This window comes from Schistocerca americana, chromosome 3, assembly GCF_021461395.2.
Source record: "Schistocerca americana isolate TAMUIC-IGC-003095 chromosome 3, iqSchAmer2.1, whole genome shotgun sequence".
In the NCBI taxonomy this organism is placed as follows: Eukaryota; Metazoa; Arthropoda; class Insecta; order Orthoptera; family Acrididae; genus Schistocerca; species Schistocerca americana.
The window spans coordinates 241,841,946-241,855,209 of record NC_060121.1 but is presented as its reverse complement, the minus strand read 5'-3'; the positions used below and the strand labels follow the sequence as shown (position 1 = coordinate 241,855,209).

The following is a 13,264-nucleotide window of genomic DNA, read 5'->3' as shown; positions in this document are numbered from 1 at the left end:
TAGGAACACTCTTCTGAATTTAAACACTTCCGCTGGCCTCTATACTATCCAGACATGAACGTTGTTGAGCATATCTTGGATGCCTTGCAACGTGCTGTTCAGGAGAGGTCTCCACCCCCTCGCACTCTTACGAATTTATGGACAGCCCTCCAGGATTCATGGTGTCAGTTCCCTCCAGCACTACTTCAGACATTAGTCGAGTACAAGCCACGTCGGGTTGGGGCACTTCTTCGTGCTCGTGGAGGCCCTACACGATATTAGGCAGGTGTACCAGTTTCTTTGGCTCTTTAGTGTATTTGATGCTGCAGAAGAACTAATCCTTACCAGCCACTCTCGTATCTCCTCCCATGGGACCACAGTGTCATTGATTTTTGCATACTGCTAGACTACTGAGAGATGTATATACAAGACCACTGTTAGATAAACTCTTCAATCATACGACCAAATAGTTTTCTTGTTATACTGGTAACATAGTCGGATGGCCCATTTTTTTCTTCTCTGAGTGATCAATTGATACGCGTGGTTCTGTTTCATTCATCGAAGGAAACGAGTTTCTTCAACCCGTCTACAGAGCGTCGTAAATAGCAGATTATAAAGCCCAGATGGAGCGTGCATGCTTGCATGCCCTTCTAAAACAATGGTTATAGCGCTTGCCATCGAGTCTTCTGGCCATTGTAAACATGAATGGCTTCGTTTGTATTTTCTTACCACATGAAAAAAAGCGAAAAATCAAATTCCTTTTATAGTTACTAAATTAGTATCTCTTGCTGATTACTGTAGCCTAAATTAGATGAATACTTTAATAAAGAAGAAATAATACATGTTATGTTCTGATTCAGAAAGCTCCACGAAGACTGATTCACATAGCCACTTCGCCTTTTTATTTTTAAAATGTAAGCAAATTTCTTAAATTTGCAACAGATGTCGCTAGTTTTTCTGTTCACCGACCTGATGCAATCAATACAAACAGGTAGCGGAAAGATATATAACTAGCGTTCATGTATTTCAACATTAGATCTTATTTCAAACTGGCTTAATGTTGTATGGCGGATTTTTGTAGGTACTATTGTCTTACCTCTCATATTTCCTTCTGTGGATGATTGCTGAAAGGGTTAAATATATGTGGAAAGCGCTTCTTCCAGCTTGTGCACGAGTTGTCTAGCAATGACTCTGTAACGTAATTGAGTCCGATCTACGCAATAGAATATTTTTTTTATTTCTATCCACATAGTCCCATTATTTTGAAAGCCCCACCTTAATCGGAATTCGCTGTCTTTACAATAATTTGTTGGTGTTTTTAATGCGTTCATCGGAACGATTCGTGATGACTAACATTTTTTATCTGGAGAGAAAACGAATAGCGCCCATGGTTTGCTGACTCTCCAGCACGCCACTCCACATACTGCCCATGAGGAAAATATGGCAGTTCAAAGTTTATCCCACACACTACCAACAAATGACCTTACGATGTATTAATTCATTACCAGCGATGGCGAGCCATGACAGAATCTCTGACCAGAGAGTTATTTATCGTTGCTAACTCTGTGCATGAGCAACCAGGCTGGACAGTGTAACACGTGACACACCAGCCAAAAGCGTCACTCTGTTGGGTCTGACAGTAACGTGCTTCAGGGGTCACCGTGGAACATCTAGCGTTGATTTTATGTTTGTTTACGTATCTTGACAGTGCTCTTTATGGCTAACATAAAGCAAACACGTGAAGTATTACGTTAGGAAGTATCAGCAATAGCCTCCGAGCAGATAACATTTTCTAAGGCTAATCAGTAGCAGACTCAGTCACTCAATATGCATTCAAATTGCACAGGTGACGAGAGCAGCCTGCAGGAAAAGCTTGTTGACGGCGTGGACAAAATGTGAGGAACATCGTGAGAAATTTATGCTTGAAAATAAATGCATTTGCTAGACAATCCTGCAGGTTACGCTGTTGTACTTAAGCACGAACGGCACTATTCAAATCCCTCTCAGTCGTGGTCAGAACAGAGTTCAGTGTAGGTGTGAGCGCGTTATGTCGGAGCTCAGTGCATTCGAAAGCGGGTGCTCGTATGTACCTTCTGTAATGGGAACTCAAGTCTTCGGTGTTTCAAGAGGTATCGTACCGAAGATTTACACCGCTTACAGGGAAAGTGGAAAAGCACCATCCGCTAAGTCACAACGCGTGCGAAACTGTGTGGTGACATATGGCCATTGAAGAGGATTATAACGAACAGTAAGTGGACGACGGCTGCAAAAGTCACTTCAGAACTGAATGTCAAACTCGCGAACCCCGTCGGCACCAAAACAACACGAAGGGAGCTCCACAAGCAGGGACTGCAAAGCGAGCTGGAATTCGAAAACCACTCAGCAGTTGTGTGTAAAGTGTGTGAAATCTTATGGGACTTAACCGCTAAGGTCATCAGTCCCGAAGCTTACACACTACTTAACCTAAATTATCCTAAGGACAAACACACACACCCATGCTCGAGGGAGGACGCGAACCTCCGCCGGGACCAACCGCACAGTCCATGACTGCAGCGCCCCTCACCACTCGGCTAATCTCGCGCAGCCTAGAAGAGTTGAGATTGTTGTCGATGCCATAAAACGTGGAGTATGGACCAATGGAAATGCTATTTGGTGGGATGAGTCTTTTTTCACACTCTCTAGCAATCTGATCGAGTTTACGCTGCAAAATGGCGGGACTTTGGTGGTGTTCTGACAAGCCATATCGTGGTATACCATGAGCCACGTGGTTACTCTGGAAGGTCGCATTACTGTCAAGTACTACGTCACCAATTTGGTTGTCAGGTCCATTCCATGGTACAATGTTTCTTGCCCAATGGTGATGCTTTGTTCCAAGACGATAGGGTTCCTGTTCACACAGCTCGCGTTCTCCAGGACTGCTTTTGTGAGCACGAGAACGAATTGTCGCATTTCCGCCACGGGCATCGGATCTCAGTATTATTGACCCTTTGTGGTCTGCTATGGAGGAAGTGGTTCCTGATCGCTATTCCACTCCATAATCGTTACCTGAACTTGAGACTGTTTTCCAAGAAGAATGATATACGATTCCCTTGAAAACCACACAGGATGTGTATTTAGCCATTCATGGACAAATGGAAGCTCTTTTGAATACCAACTGTTTTCCCAGACCGTAATAGGCAAGATAATGTTCGTATTTTTAGTACAACCTTGCTCACTTAAGAGTTTTTGAAGCAAATGAATAATCTTGAAAACAGATACCTCAGGCACTCCGCATAAATCCTAGCTTGAACTTAAAGAATGATGAAAATACCGTAAAGAATTTTAAATCCAAGCCTTTCCTACCGTACACATATGTGGAAAGCCCGTCATCACTAAGCACAAGTTAAAGTGCTTTCTTGCCCTCTGCCGAAGACAGCAGCATCTTTGGGTTCCGTCAGAGATGACTTAACAGGCAGACAGCGCGTACGGTCCATGAAAGAAATTCGGAATACCGAAGGTACATCCGAATCCTACCACACAATAAGCCGGCTACGGTGCAACACTACATCGACACTGGTTGCCCTAAACTATATGACAGCGTTGAAATTGTAGAGGCGACTTCATCCTTTTGGAACCCATTGGTGGAGTAAGCAGTAGAACTTGCATTGGAAAAAAGTTTAATTAATAAAGGTAGTCGCTTCAGCCTGTGCAAATTATGAAATCAGGCGTTATCTTTAATAAACTCTCAAAGCTATCACTACAGTGCAGCTCCTAGTGATGCATCGAATCCCAACAAAGAACGATCATCTAACCACAGATTTTATTTACGCGTAGTTCATTGCCACCCTACGACGTCTCTATTGCTTGTGTATCTGTGGCCTCAGGCACAGTAGCGCAATCCGCAGATTTAAAAGGACGGAGCGAGTGGCGAAACTTTCCGCCATATTTGTCTTTCATGGCATACAAAATCTCGAAAGAAAACTAACGTGGAATCAACATCTCCTTAACTTTCAACAAAAAACCCGAAAACGATTGAAACAACGAATAGGCCACGCCTGAGATCAACATCCTTCTACCATTATCCACACTTATAAATCTCTCGCCCACCCCGCCCTAACATACGTAAATGTTTCGTAGATCTCCGCCTCCCCTAAATTCGAAGATTCCCTCGAAATCTTCCAAAAGGCATGCACTCCGTCTCGCCTTTCGCATCTGCCTATCATCCTCTCCTCGCATCCTATACCAACACCCATTCACTTCCCACACTCTCTTTTCTTTCTAGAGCACCTTCGGATCCAATACAACAATTAGAAAACCGAGTCACTGAACTCCTAGATACCCTGTTGGGTCACTACATCCATATATTACCCACCTTCCACCTCCATCCCTCGTCAGTCTCTCTCGCCGGAATTTCAAGCATCTCCCTCTCCCTAACAATGAAATCCGCCCCGTGATATGTCCCACCTTCCCAGTCACAGCGGTCCTCCCCACCCTATCCTTCCATTTTCCTCCTCCCCCTTCCTCCATTTCGCCGACTTCGGTCGCTGTCTGTGGTTTCTTAGGGTCCCACAGTCATTATCATCATTCCACCTCCATCAATAACGTTATCATTTCCGCGCATCGCCAGCATCACCATTACACCACAGCTTCATTAACATTATCATCACCGAGCGAGGTGGCGCAGTGGTTAGCACACTGGACTCGCATTCGGGAGGACGACGGTTCAATCCCGTCTCCGACCATCCTGATTTAGGTTTTCCGTGATTTCCCTAAATCGCTTCAGGCAAATGCCGGGATGGTTCCTTTGAAAGGGCACGGCCGATTTCCTTCCCCATCCTTCCCTCACCCGAGCTTGCGCTCCGTCTCTAATGACCTCGTTGTCGACGGGACGTTAAACACTAATATCCTCCTCCATTATTATCAAAGATTATATTTTAACTGCACTGTAAAATCATTTAAAAAGTTTTAAAAATCGTAATTATTTCCCAACATTGTTGATTTTTAAAATATCACTTATTATCATGTGTGATTTGTATTTTAAAACATCCTTTTAGTATGTGTGACCTTTGGTTTGAAGAACAGTTTTATCTGCTGGCAGCCCGCCTCTTCGAAGAGGTCTGAAAAAACAATAAAAAATGTAATTTATTCCGTTGGCTCACTCGGAAGCTGACCGAAAGCTATGTGGTCATAAAAATCAAGTGAAGGAATAGTTTTTACGCGGCTGCGTGCCTGAAATCTAAGATATAATTCATTGTGTTGCGAAAACATAGAATGCACATGTAAGCATGTGATCTGATTTGTGGTCCCTCTATAACACCAAGATTAAAAAAAGTTTGACGATAGTGGGTAAAATTAAAAGGTACAGAATTTTTTCTGTTGGAACCCAAAACCAATTTACAGTGGCCATTCCTGCGGCCTATAACGGTCATGTAGAAATGGTATACCCTTGCTGCACTATTGGAAGAAAAACTATAGCTTGAAAGGATGTCCGCAACTATAGCTCTTTGGACAGGACACTTTACTGTGGGCGTAATGCTAATAATAGCTCTTAAAAATACTGAAAATAGGGTTACTTTTAAAACACTACTTTGAGTAATACCGTTTTCTTGTGAGAATGAAATGAACTGTTGAGACATCTCTGAATCAGTATTTAAACCGTGGGCGGAGGAAGAGCTTTAAAAAATAGGAAGATGTCTCCACAACCCCAAGCGTGAAGCTGGCCGAGGAAACTGTGCCTTCGGATAGCATTATAGAGATTCTCAAAGTCGACAAACAAACGACAGGTGTTGCTTGCGTAGGAAAGCCTGTTATTTAGCCAGGGTCACATTAGCAACAATGGAGTGTTACCTGCTGAACCTACACTGAACACGACTAATAATCTACCTCAGATATAAGCTCTAGACAAGGTGGTAGTTCTATATGAGCTCCAACGTCTTTCCAGAGCAATTGGTGACGCCAGTAAACAACAGCTACTTGCGCATTTAAGTCCATTTCTAGGGTCAAGAAGGGAAATTAAAATAGCTTTGTTCCATTGTCTTGTTTTCCATTCATATAGTCGGCGACAGCGTTGATGGCCTCTGGCCGCACAGCTCACAACGAATTCTGCGTTGTCAACTCGGATTAGTGTCGAGGTCCGGTGTGCCGGCCAGCCTGTGGATGGTTTTTAAGGCGGTTTTCCATCTACCTCGGCGAATGCGGGCTGGTTCTCCTTATTCCGCCTCAGTTACACTATGTCGGCGATTGCTGCGCAGACACCGTTTCCTCGTACGCGTACGACATAATTATTCTACCACGCAAACATTTGGGGTTAAACTCCTCTGGTGTGAGACGTTCCCGGGGGGATCCACTGGGGCGCCGAACCGTACAATAACCCTGGTTTCGCCGTGGGGCGGCGGTGGTGTGGGCGGACTGCTGTGGACTGTTTTGGGGTTGTGAACCATTGAGGGCTACGACGGAACGAAGCCTTTTCGTCATCTCGGGGTCCCCAGTTTAATATGATACAATACAATACATTATGAGAAAACTCACAGAACACACAGAATACCACAGAAATCAGCTAATCGTAGTTTCGTGCACGTAAAAGCCAATAGAATGCACGAACATGAAAGACGTTTATACAGTACAGAGCGTCCCAACAGACTGAGCGCTGACTGGCTAGCTGCGCAGCTGTCAACTGTGCATCCCCGGCCCACAGACCATAAACGGTGTCGCGGACTATAGTTAGAAACAGGCGGAGGAACTGTCACAATGACTGAAACAGACACTGAGAGAGAAATACAATTAGGTGGCAGGCAAGACATTACATAAAGCCAATAGCCGGTTCCAAGGAAAACCATGTGTATGTGGGGCCACCACAGCTGGTGTTGGTGCCACGTCAACCATCATAGTTCATGTAGAGGGGAGTACCTGTCTCAGCATGCTCTTCTACTGTAACAGACTCGTCCTACGGCGCACCCGACTGAGCCCAGGACACTGTGAGCTCTTAGTCGTAATCATTCCATCTTCTTGAAGTTAGGATAGTGCGTCACATCTCTCATTTACTCTCGATACACACTACTGGCCATTAAAATTGCCACTCCAAGGAGAAATGCAGATAATAAACGGGTATTCATTGGACAAATAGATTATACTAGAACTGACATGTAATTACATTTTCACGCAATTTGGGTGCATAGATCCTGAGAAATCAGTACCCAGAACAACCACCTCTGGCCGTAATAACGGCCTTGATACGCCTGGACATTGAGTCAAACAGAGCTTGGATGGCGTGTACAGGTACAGCTGCCCATGCAGCTTCAACACGATACCACTCATTAAGAGTAGTGACTGGCGTATTGTGACGAGCCAGTTGTTCGGCCACCATTGACCAGACGTTTTCAATTGGTGAGAGATCTGGAGAATGTGCTGGCCAGGGCAGCAGTCGAACAGTTTCTATATCCAGAATGGCCCGTACAGGACCTGCAACATGCGGTCGTGCATTATCCTGCTGAAATGTAGGGTTTCGCAGGGATCCAATGAAGGGCACAGCCACGGGCCGTAACACATCTGAAATGTAACGTCCATTGTTCAAAGTGCCGTCAATGCGAACAAGAGGTGACCGATACGTGTAACCAATGGCACCCCATACCATCATGCCGGGTGATACGCCACTATGGCGATCACGAATACACGCGTCCAATGTGCGTTCACCGTGATGTCGCCAAACACGGATGCGACCATCATGAGGCTGTAAACAGAATCTGGATTCACCCGAAAAAAATGACGTTTTGCAATTCGTGCACCCAGGTTCGTCGTTGAGTACACCTCGGAGGCGCTCCTGTCTGTGATGCAGCGTCAAGGGTAACCGCAGCCATGGTCTCCGAGCTGATAGTCCATGCTGCTGCAAACGTCGTCGAGCTGTTCCTGCAGATGGTTGTTGTCTTCCAAACTGTTGACTCAGTGACGAGACGTGGGTGCACGATCCGTTATAGCCATGCGGATAAGATTCCTGTCATCTCGACTGCTAGTGATACGAGGCCGTTGGGTTCCAGCACGGCTTTCCGTATTACCCTCCTGAACCCACCGATTCCATATTCTGCTAACAGTCATTGGATCTCGACCAACGCGTGCAGCAATGTCGCGATACGATAAACCGCAATCGGGATAGGCTACAATCCGACCTTTATCAAAGTCGGAAACGTGATGGTACGCATTTCTCCTCCTTACACGAGGCATCACAACAACGTTTCACCAGGCAACGCTGGTCAACTGCTGTTTGTGTATGAGAAATCGGTTGGAAACTTTCCTCATGTCAGCACGTTGTAAGTGTCGCCATCGGCGCCAACCTTGTGTGAATGCTCTGAGAAGCTAATCTTTTGAAAATCACAGCATATTCTTCCTGTCCGTTAATTTTCGCGTCTGTAGCGCGTCATCTTGAAATTGCTGAATGGCCAGTAGTGTATATTTCTGATGACTGAAGTCTCTGTTATATGTATGTGTTGTGTTTATCAAACGTTTGAGAAAAACACTACGAACTTATGCACGAACCTACTCTGTACCCTGAGATTGGAAACTTGTCTTTTGCTGTCTCCCATTAGCCTTAAGACGTCTGGTTAGTTCCAACCGCTGTCGTCGCTAATGGTCTGTGATATGGGTTACGTGCCTTCCTCAACTTACATCCTCCGCTGTACTACTGGCGGTCTGCTGCACCAGTTTGTTGTCGTTACGCAGGTGGGCCAACTTAGCGGCAAGCAGCTGTCTGTGAGCGACGAGGCGGCGATGGCGGTGCCACATCTGGAAGTGGAGCCGGACCCGTCGCTGTGCTACGGCGCGGCGCCCGCCCCCGCGTCCGCCCCCGCTGGCGGCGCCCCCGCAGCCGCCCCGGCCGCCCCCGCCGCTCCTGCCGCGCCCGCCGCAGCTCCCGCCCCCTCGGCCACGCCGGCGCCGACGACGCAGCGACCAGCCGCGCCCGTGGGCGGTCCGGAGGACCCGCTGGCGGCGTTGCTGGGTGACGACTACACGTACGACCAGATGGTGGGGCTGCTGGCCGGCGTCGGCGTCGGCATGCTGGCCTTCTTCGCGCTCTGCGTCTACGTCGTGTACTCCAGCTTCCGCGTCAGCAGCGGCAAGAGCGACAAGCAGTCCAACAGCTCCGACTCGCCGCGCCACGGCTCCTCCAGGCGCTGCCGCCGCCGCAGCTCCTTCACGCCGCGGTCCTCCGCGCGACGGGGCTCCGACTAGCTCCCTGCACTCACCCACCCACACACATACTCTCACATCCCACAGTTTCCATCTATTTTCTCCCCTCTTTAACTCGCTAGATTGCTTTCTCACTCTGTTGTATTTACCAGATGCACTTGATGTCGAACATACGTGGGTTGGATAAAATGAAGTGGCAACACTATTACAATTAATACCAGACTGTACTGACAGACATTACATAGCCTCAACATAACCCCCCCCCCCCCCCAACATCTCGATCACCTTCCCCCACACACATGGAATGTGTCATATACTGCCAGCGCCTCCATCTCTGTGGATTCTCGCAAGGACCGCCCAATAGTAGAGATGATGTCTTCTCTTGTGTTGTAGCACGTGCCATGAGGAGGTTCCTTTATTTTGGCGAACAGGTCGTAAGCGCATGGACTAATATTGGGTGAACCCCACATATGCAGGAGCTCGTGCACTGGGTTCACCACGTGGATTCATACATTGTAATGAAGAATGATGGGATGCAGTGGCAGTAGGTGTTGTCGCTTTCTTCTCATTGCGCGACGAAGGTGGTGTCGCAAGAATTTTCTGTAGTAGGGTGCACTGGCACCCATGGATGTCGTAAGCCGCAATATCCATCAATTTGGTACCAGCTGGTTCATGGTGCACATTCTGTGGGCAAGGAGAACCACGTCGTTTCCATTCATTGGGCCGGTCTTGAATGACAGCCCTGCCATCCCGAAACACTTCCACCCGTCCCGCCACCGTACGATGTGGCAATGCTGCATCATCAAACGCCTCACGCAGAGCCTGAAAACATTGTCGTGCAGTCAAGCAACGTGCCACTGCAGTCTTGATTGACGCACGTTTTTCAAGTTTCCTAAACTCACTTTTAGGGTGCTTGAACTGGCCTCCTTACGTTTGCGGCTGTGTTAGAGTCAGTTTCAGTGTGTACTGTCTGAAAGTCAGACAGTACACATTGAAACTGACTCAAACAGAGCTGCCGCCGCTCACTGCTCTGCTTGAACTGACCTTCTGCTATCAGCTGCATATAGCGCGCTTGCCATTGGACGCACATCCTTCATGTTACGACAGCGTTGGCAATACTTTTCATCCAACCCTAGTGATAAAGTGGCAGGAAGAGAACTCCTCAACCCGTCGAGTCGTTACTGTTACAAAGTGGTTTGCTTGTACACAGCAACCACACAGCCTCGTCATAGGGCCAAAGAGGATTAGGCGACATCTATGGCAGAATCATGGCAACACAGATTAGCAACAATTTACAATAATTTATTAGGAAACTTTATAATAATTAACTGTAGCTGAAAATAATGTGCAGCAGTAGTTTAATGTTTACGTACAGTAACCCATCTTTAACTCTTGTCTAGTCCGAAATCAAGTGAACAATAACTACGATGACTTGTACAATGAGCACTTGGACCCTTCTTAGCAGCAACTGTTTGAGTCCTGAAGCTTGCTGATAAATGGCCACCATGCTGTATTGAAGTACTGTTGATAACAACTGTTGAGTGAAGCCATTTGTCTGCTAATATTATGCTATCTGGATGAATTTCCACTTTCGAGCTCTTTTTGTGACTTCAGGTGGGAGCATAAAATAGGGCTGGCCTAGAGCGCCCTCTCTGGACGCTAGCGTTAAATCAGTTGCACCTGAGTTTTAGGCAACTTGCCACTCTTCTAAGTACGGCTGTGTTCTGTATCTTCCGGAGAACGAAACACAGGGGTTTGGTAATATGCTAGCACCTTGTTGTTTCGAGTCTTACAATGGACAGTGTGTGATCTGGGTCTTGCACCCAGTTGCAATTGCAGAAAAACGTCCACCTCAATTCAGGGACGGCCAAATTGTTCATGTGGGTCCTCTCGCGTGGCATTCCCACTTTCATCGTGTTGAATGCCCTAGGTCACTGACAGAAGTAAGGTTCTTATTTTGCGAAGAGGTCTGAACTTCGAGCTTTCTCTTGCAGTGTCCCAGTGGGGGCCCTTCAGTACCAGAGATATCTGCAGGAAGCTTCCAGCGCGCGGCGCTCCACGTACCTTTACCAATGTGATACTAATGTCGTGACTGGCACTACAGTTTGATTACAATTAAATCTGACACTAAACATCCTTTACTCACTTAGACAACATTCCAGCTAAGATGAATTTCAGTTGAGTCCAGCTCTAATGGAACGTTAATATTCCTTATTTTACTAAAATGGAGACCATTTCGGACACCTAACTGAGACAGGAACATTAAGTTTCATTTCAGATCTGGACACCGTAACACTTAAGCTCCCTATCTCCTTCTGCAATCTTGAAGTTTCTCTGCATAGCTCGTGGAGAGTAACTATATGATTCTGCATCAATCCTGCACAGCAGCTAGATGGTTATTTTCACTTCTCATAGAATCTTAGCTCATATTTCGTTTCTGATCAGTATGCTGTAGATTGTAAGTTACAGGTCAACACAATTTGGCATTGCTCCACAGCACCCTTTCAATTTGTCCTCATCTCCATAACTGCATGGAATATAATGTGTGGCCACTTTCCTGGCCCCGCCATACACAGTTTAGGCTTGTTCTCTAATGTCCTTTGGATCTAATTGCTTTCAATAGACACTTTACGAATACTTTCTCTTCATCTGCCTGAAGATCTTTATTTTGCTATCAGCTTTCCTTGTTCGTATACCGCTTATTTCGGATTTTATTTCAACCAGCTATTATTTTTTCCCATTTTTATCTGATTTTTTAGGATAAAGTTTACCTTTTAATATAATGCAGATAAAGCAGTCCTTGTGCAAGATAGACAGCAGCAATATTTCTCCTATGACCAGATCCTTGCATGAAGTCACAAAGCATGTTTACTGTAGTAAATACATACTTTTGAATTACAAACCTACTGTAGCTATGCCAACAAGAAGGAATAATCATCAATGTATTTCAAATTGTTCTTTCAGCGAAAAGTATAGTTCATTTGTTTTTAGCTACAATCGAAGTTATTGAATGTTTCATTTGTTCAAAAGCACATCATTGCTGTGTTAATAGTATCGTGGTTTTATGCCACTTGCACGTTTAGGTGTCATTCCTGTCAGAGTAAGTACCACTTATTAGTGAGCCCTCGAATCTCTATATTTTGATTTACTTTAATGATAACCGTTTGCAGTCAAATTTGTCGTCTCCAGTTCTTATGTTTTAGTGTTCCGCTCACAAAAGCATATTTGTTTCTCCAAGTTTTCTTCATTTTGCGTACTGCATGTACCACATCGTCCTTGCCTTTCATGAATGACTATACTAGCTCTGTACTTTGAAACTTCCAGAATATGGCTTACCCGAAAATTGCTTTCGTTGTTCTGCAGTGTTCAAAACTGAAACTTTCGACTGAGGTAGCAACAAGTTCCCGTATTAGTAACATTAGAAGATCAATATTCTATGTCATAATTTTTCGTTAATACCTACTTTTTCTTCATGTGTCCAAAACGCATTTGCAATGATTCTTTAAGCGCTAGTTAATCCGTGACCAAAGTTAGATCTAGTTGTCAACTGAGAAAATTTTTTAGTTGGTAAAAGAAATAAATGTGTTATGAACTTAAAAAAAACATATGATGTAATGTACATTATAGTTCATGAAAATACCACCAGTATGTGTAACAACGTATGTTCAGTGGCACTGTCGCCATTGTTACTATTAATGACCGTTGTAGTTATTTACTTTTGTGCAGATGACTTCTGCAATCTTCTTTCTTTTATAGAGAATAGCACTTGAAAAGTTACAATGTACAAACTATTGTTGTAGTAATTATGCAGTAAAGTTACTAACCACGAAATGGAAGTGCGTTCATGGTTTGCAAATTTTCAATTCTCTTCTTCCACAGAAAGTTCGCAGACATTTGTTCATTGCAGAATCCTCCTCAAGAATCTAAAGGAGAGCGTCGAGTCGTTGGTAAAAGTGTAAAATTTCGACAGTTTCACAGGACACTGGAAAACGGAGCAACTACAGAGAAGACGCCAAAAATGACAGTCACTCATCCCACGGGATTGTGACGGTCCACATACTCTGCCTTCCATTTGTTCTACCCAAGGAAAAGATCTCTCTCTCACGTTGCCTCAAAAGTGTCGTACTCA

General features: G+C 45.3%; 1 protein-coding gene across 1 annotated transcript in view; it reads left to right on the top strand.

The window, feature by feature from the left end:
* The window catches only part of LOC124606903, a 388,350-nt gene extending 375,384 nt beyond the window's left edge, over positions 1-12,966 (top strand). Inside the window, exon 8 of the mRNA XM_047139004.1 lies at positions 8,668-12,966. Coding sequence (XP_046994960.1) covers positions 8,668-9,177 — 510 coding nt within the window. The 3' untranslated portion in view covers positions 9,178-12,966. The remainder of the gene's footprint in view (positions 1-8,667) is intronic.
* Positions 12,967-13,264: the final 298 nt, after the last annotated feature.